Below are 6,762 nucleotides of genomic sequence, written 5' to 3'. Positions count from 1 at the left end.
GTACCACTCCTTTATCCGTGAGTTGCTCATGGCATCGTCCCCGAAAGCCTGTTGAATCTTGTGAATGGTTTCCACTTGGGTATCACCAAGCTTTTGGCAAAATTTGATGCAATATCGCTGCTCATGTTGTTCCGTCATTTTACAACTTACTGGAATCCGACGAGCGCTCACTACACGTCCTCACTCATAGGCCAACTGCCAGCAACTGATGCTTTCTGCGGGAGGGAAAAAATTCACGACTGCGCATGAATGTCCCCTCCACATCTCCACTGAAGGAAGCCTCCCGCGTTTCATTGGTTTACGAGGGAAAAAAGAAGGTTCGATACTTTTTGAACACACCACGTACAGTAGGATATGCTGATGACATAGCAATCCTCATAAACAGAAAATTCCTTTCGACAGTATCAGAGTGTCTTCAGACAGCTCCGTACACAGTCCAAAGATGGTGTGAAAGAACAAGTCTTTCCATCAAGCCCAATAAGACGGTAATTATACTGTTTACCAGGAAGAGAAATATAAAGGGCCTTAAGGAACTGACTCTCTTCAATAAGACAAACCGCTCTCCAGAGATGTCAAGTACCTTGGTCTAGAATTAGACAAGGGACTGACATGGAAAAAGTAGCTGGACAAGGTTTTTAACAAAGCCTATAAGGCTTTTTGGACATGCAGAAGCATGTTTGGTAAAACCTGGGGACTGCAACCGCACGTTGTGCATTGGATATACACTGCAGTTGTAAGACCTATAGTTACATATGGCGACACAGTATGGTGGCCCAGAGTTAAACTCAAGACAAGCAAGGCAGAACTTAGCAAATTGCAAAGGTTGGCTAGCTTAGGTATAACAGGAGCAATTCAAACATCTCCAACAGCTGCACTGGAGATACTCCTTGGACTCCCCCCACTGCATCTACAGTTGGAGGCAGAGGCCAGGGCAGGAATCTACCATCTCCAGTGCAGTGAACAATGGAAACCCAGATCCAATGGTTTCGGCCATGCATACATAACTCACGACATGAAAAAAGAACCCATATTACAAATGGGGCCTGACAAAATGATACTGAGACATGTATATGAAGAACCCTTCAGTCAGATTTCCTGACAGGAGTGAATGGGAAGACGGGTTTCGACCCGATAGAAATGGGGGACTGATCTGGTATACAGATGGTTCCAAGATATTATTATTATTATTATTATTGGAGGGGGTGGGTTTCCCCATGCACCACGACCAGCGGTCTATTGTACGTCCCCCTGCGATATTCTACCAGTCTCTATACCCTACCGATACTGGTGCATGCCATCAGTCCCAACTCAGCCAGCGAGTTCGGCCTCTACTGGCTCAACGGTATCTAGATGCTTCCCCCCTCTACCAAAGGCGTTAGAGACTATTGCTGGCCGGGAAATATCCTTTATAATTTGGCTCAGAGGCCTCCTTGAGGCATGAGGTTCTTTTACATGCCGTAAAGCTACGACACAGGACCCACGGCTTAAAGTCCCTCCTGCAGGACTTGTTCCCTGAATTTTTCCGCACTTAAAAATTCCACGACCTCCACCGGGTTTGAACCCGCGTACCTTGAGTCATGAGGTGGGAACGTTACCCCTAGACTATGGAGGCCACTTGGTTCCAAGATAAATAAGGGCACTGGAGCTGGTGTGTTCTGCTATGGCACGAGGCGGAAACTTAGTTTCAGCCTTGGGCAGCACACGACGGTATTCTAGGCAGAAGTATATGCCATTAAGGCATTATTATGGAGAATCTAGATAGGAACTACAGAAATAGGAACATTTATATTCTATCTGACAGCCAAGCTGCACTTGAAGCACTTGAGAAACAACAGATCAACTCAAAATTGGTCTGGGATGGCCACCAAACTCTCATGGAACTGGCCAAACATAACAGGGTACAATTGATATGGCTGCTGGGGCATGAGGGTATTGCTGGAAACGAAACAGGAGACCAATTAGCTAAGACTGATGCTGAAAATCTGTTCACAGGACCCGAACCAGCCTGTGGCATCTCTGTAGGAGTTGCTAGAAAGGCAATCAAGGACTCGACAAATATGAATCACAATAAATACTGGGGATCCTTAAGTGGACTCAGGCAAGCAAAGGGACTCATACGAGGACCATCTACTAAACAAGCGGAGGAACTGTTGAAGTTAAATAGGAACCAGCTATGATGGGTGGTAGGACTACTTACAGGACACTGTCACCTGAAAGGACACCTCTTCAAATTGGGACTAACAGTCAACTTGTGAGAGGTGTCAAGAAGAAAATGAAACAGCCACACATATCGTGTGTGAATGTGAGGCCTTAGCTTGTTTAAGATTGTGCCACTTCGGTCAATATTTTATGGAACCAAGTGACTATTTCGACGTCCCCACGTACAAAATCCTATGCTTCATTCGAAGTGCAGGATTGCTGAGGGGATAATCAGAAGGGGAGGCACAATAGATCCCTGTTGTTGCGGTGCAAGGGCTGAGAGGGCCCATCCCTTATACATTCATTCATGTTTACTGCTATATACATGTTAATCATGTGAAAAGGTAATCCTATAAAGGATCAATGGTTTGAAATTAAAACAGTACAGACACAGAACAGGATGAACCCATTTTGATTTTCTACAATTGGAGAATGAAACTGAAGCAGGAGGTACATTTGGTGAAAACAGACATAAGAAAGCACGTGTATTAGCAAATGAATTGAAAATGTCTACAACTAGAAGGTATGACGTGCTGTTTGCTTAACCACAAAAACAATGGAATTTATATATTAACTAAAGCAGTTGTTACTAAAACAAGATTAGTAGCTACTTCCAATATATTACAGAATCTGCAAAAGTATGGATTCAGCAGTTTAGGTGGCAAAAAACAGTAAGTTTCTTAACAACCCAAAGGAAGGAGTTACTTGGTGTCAGATGAGATGATAGGAAAACTGTAGAAAGTGAGGTGAAAAGAAATAAAACTTGTAACAGTCTTGGTATTTCAGGGAACTATTCCAACATTCTCCTGGAATGAGTAAGGAAAACCATAAATTTTCCAGATATCTTGTGCTGCAGCCAAAATTTGAACTGGATCTGATGTCTGTTCAGGTCCATAAGTGCTCAGCCAACTTCCTCAATGACAATGAAGTTGTATTACTTACATAGGAATACAATGATTCTTCAGAACTTAATCCTGTGATGTGTAAGAGTGACTATATAGACAGGGATATTGGGTTTTTGGGCTTTGTCCATTATCCGGATTCTGTTGGGTCCATTAGAAAGAGCTAGCCTCAATCACTGGACAACCAATGTCACAAAACACTAAGGCTATAAACACCTGAGTCCATGAGAGCTAACAAGAAAAATATACACTAAAAATTGTTCCTATCTATCCTGGTTCCACGCATGTGTGTGCTTGGAACAATTTATAGTGTTTATTTTTCTTGTTAGCTCTCATGGACTTAACCTGGTCTCAGGAGTTTATAGCCTTAGTGTTTTGTGACATGGGTTGTCCAGCAATTGAGGGACCCAACAGAGCAGGTGTCTTCCCTCACCTGAGGATGGAAACAGATCCAGTTTCCGAAATGTTGTGTTTTTTCTTAGTTATTTACAATCCGGATGACGGACAAAGTCCAAAAACCCAGTATCTTTGTGTGTTATAGACCATCATCAGAACCCTATAGTATCTACCATAGACAGGGCTTGGATTTGTGACTTGATGACCATTTAATACACTTATGACTCATGACTCATGACTACACTTCACAGAACACTGACACATACAGAATAGTGTTCTCAGTATATTACAGTCTCCACTAGACTTTTCCTGGCAACTGATTTTAACACAGGAACTATTAACAGTCTCACTGTATTACATACTCCAAATATCACACATAAAGTCTTCTCTTCACAGTCAGACTTTGAACTGAGCACTGTTACAACTAACTTGCGGCAATTTCACACCAACCTCTTAGTCTTCCCTTCACTGCCGTTCTACCAACTGACTAAAGTCAAAGTCAAAGTCAAAGTTACTTTACAACTGGCAGTTTACTGCCAATCAGTTCGTCTTGACATCAAGCCCCTTGAGAATCATGACTAGAGATACTTTTTTTTCAAACTGAACCTCTGCAGCCATAATCCTTATGTAACATCCTCTCAGACATGAAGATGGATTTGTCTCTTGTGAATATGCTTTGCCTTTTGTCAAGTGTATGTATTGCACATACAGCATGTTACTGAAAATTCTTCCTTTTGCACTATATACAAGTCTGCTATCAGTACAGGCATTACAAAGCAGATCATGCCTATCTTATGTATCTTATGATACAATGGCAGCTTAGTCACTTCAATGGTTCTAAGTTTGGCCAATGCCAAGTTTAAGCCTCTTACATTTTCTGTGTCTGGTTTCACCTTGTCCTATACTGAAAACATTTTCGTTCTCACGTTTTTGTATGACCTCTGCTTGTTGCCCTAACAATTATGTTATATATTCATATACACAGGGAAGGACGAAAGCTGTGTGTAAACTGTGGACAAGTGTGGAACTTGGAAAATTTCCCATGGTTTGGAGAACCTTGTTTTGTAGGCGTTGCAATTTTAAGAGGTAGGCGCCTGCCAATAATTCCCAGGCAGGGCAAGCATAAGTCATTGTTGATCTGATCAGTGCCTTTTGGAGAGTTAGTTTAATGTTGGCACTTAAATGCTCACTTTTGAATAAGGAGTAGATTCTAGTAAATGTTCTGAAGACCTTGGCTTCAATCATTTCTATGTGCAGTCTCCAGTAATCCTCTTATCAAAGATTATACCCAGATATTTTACATGATAGACAAAGGGGATATTCCATCCATTCAAACTAAGATGAGCCTCAGAAGGCCTAAGTTGTTGAGAAAAGTAGATGGCCTGAGTCTCATCTTCATTGATTTTGATGTTCCAGCGCTCACACGTCTCAAAAGCACTGAGACATAGCTGCAGCTTCCTGAGGACATAACCCTCTTTGCAGTCACTCCCATATATACAGGTGTTATCAGTGAAGAGACCTAGATAGACACCACCTTTGACAAAAACTCTGAATTTTCTCTGAAAAGAAAAAAGCTAACAAGCTTGATTAAAGCGATAAAAATTTATATAGCAAAGCAAGGAGCTATGTTGTATCAAAGGCTTTTTATAATATCCATGAATATAGCAGCCATAGATATGTTGTTGAAATTTAAGGTGATGTTGGTAAGCCTCATATATGGAAGTATTGTGCTGTGATGGGGACAGAAACCAAACTGGCTTGTGTTAAGCAGGCCTCTTTCTTCAATACGCCTTTGGACTATTTTCAGAATCACTTTCTCAAATAGCTTGCCTGTTGTAGATAAGATGCTAATCGCACATAAATTCTGAGGGTTTTTGGTCCTTATCGGGCTTTGGTAATGTTTTAACCTTTGCTTCCTTCCAAGGCTCTGGAAAATGGGACAGTCAAAGGCAGTGACAACTGACTAAGCTCTAAACCTCCCAGTTATTACATCTTGGCACAGACTACATGGAAAACACAGCTCTTTTTACTTTGTCTGGATTTGTTGCCCCAGAGATGTTTACCATAACATTGCATGGCTATGGCTGTGGCATGGACCACAGAAAACACCGTTCCTCTGTTGCTGTACCATTGTTGCATTCATGTCCTTTACTGTGGGAATGTGTTTACCAAGCTGTTCGCTAGAAATGGCTCTGGTTATTTGCTTATCTTGCAGTCGCTGCAAAGAAACAGCTCTACAAGCTACAATATTGATGTGTGCAAATAGTGACAAACAGTTTCAGAACTTTGTTACTTTTGTGAGTTATTTTATGGCACTTTCAGCATTTAGACTATATAGCATCAAATATGTGTGTGTGTGTGTGTGAGCATTTGCACACTTATATGTATTTAACCTACATCCTTTCTGAGGAATCCTTTGTTCTTGGTAAGTAAAAATCCAAGTTCTCCATATGATCTCTCAGCAATAGCTATTTGAGGCAGATGAGTGACTAGCATCCCCCAGGGACCAGACTGACCGAGTCTTGACTCACGTTCATGTTCCTGTAAGGTAATATAAATTACAGTTATTTACATGAATAAATATACTTATCCTTGACATATGCTGCTAAAAATGATACTGTGACGTATTTGTGCATGCAGGACACCCTGTCCCCAGCCAGTGGTGATGTAACAGCTTCGGAGCGCTGCCGCTGCTACAGTAACAGGCCAGTCAACACTCCGCCCCCTCCCGCAGTGACGTAACAGGGGACATCACCGATAACACAAAGCAACAGGGAATGGTATAAAAAGCCAGCTGAGCAGTATGTGACCAGAGAGTGTGAGATCAGTAGTGACACAGTGCGGATTGTGAAGTTGCCGAGTGCAGTAGATGTAATTATGATACTGCCGGTGGCAGTAGTTGTGTAACTGTGAGAGTGAGTGGAATAAATTCGCTACATCCAAGATGACGTTAAGTGATTTGTCACGTGTGACCTACCTAACACGTGTCAATTTGGTGTCAGAATTGGTTTATGAACTTAAACACGCCTTGATGAATAATCGAATTTACGAGTGCATCGACTATTAATACTGCCACAATTTTAACTGAAGACTTAAGTGTGTGCTTACAGTGTTGCCATACAAAAATGGAACAAATAATAGAAATGCTGAAAGAAATGGAGGCCAATAGGAAGAAAGACGAAGAAGAAATTAGAACCAACCAAGCTAAGACAGAGGCCAGCCATAAAGAGTTGCTGTCCAGATTGCAGGGTGACAGACAGGCCAA

At 41.8% G+C, this 6,762-nt stretch overlaps 1 protein-coding gene across 2 annotated transcripts in view; it reads right to left on the bottom strand.

Annotated features, from left to right (window-relative positions):
• LOC111865633 (KICSTOR complex protein C12orf66 homolog) overlaps positions 1-6,762 on the bottom strand; it is a 64,459-nt gene that overhangs the window by 47,706 nt on the left and 9,991 nt on the right. Inside the window, exons 1-2 of one of the 2 annotated variants that reach the window (XM_023853825.2) lie at positions 5,895-5,985; positions 5,561-5,715 (exon numbers count right to left, since the gene is read on the bottom strand). In XM_023853825.2, the coding sequence (XP_023709593.1) occupies positions 5,561-5,563 (3 nt within the window). In that variant the 5' untranslated portion in view covers positions 5,564-5,715; positions 5,895-5,985. Of the gene's footprint in view, positions 1-5,560; positions 5,716-5,894; positions 6,039-6,762 lie in introns of those variants that run through there. The other variant, XM_023853817.2, reaches the window with a different exon arrangement.

The sequence above is a fragment of the Cryptotermes secundus genome, unplaced genomic scaffold, assembly GCF_002891405.2.
Source record: "Cryptotermes secundus unplaced genomic scaffold, Csec_1.0 scaffold968, whole genome shotgun sequence".
In the NCBI taxonomy this organism is placed as follows: Eukaryota; Metazoa; Arthropoda; class Insecta; order Blattodea; family Kalotermitidae; genus Cryptotermes; species Cryptotermes secundus.
The sequence above is the reverse complement of the archived record's forward strand: the minus strand, read 5'-3'. Positions and strand labels throughout refer to the sequence as shown.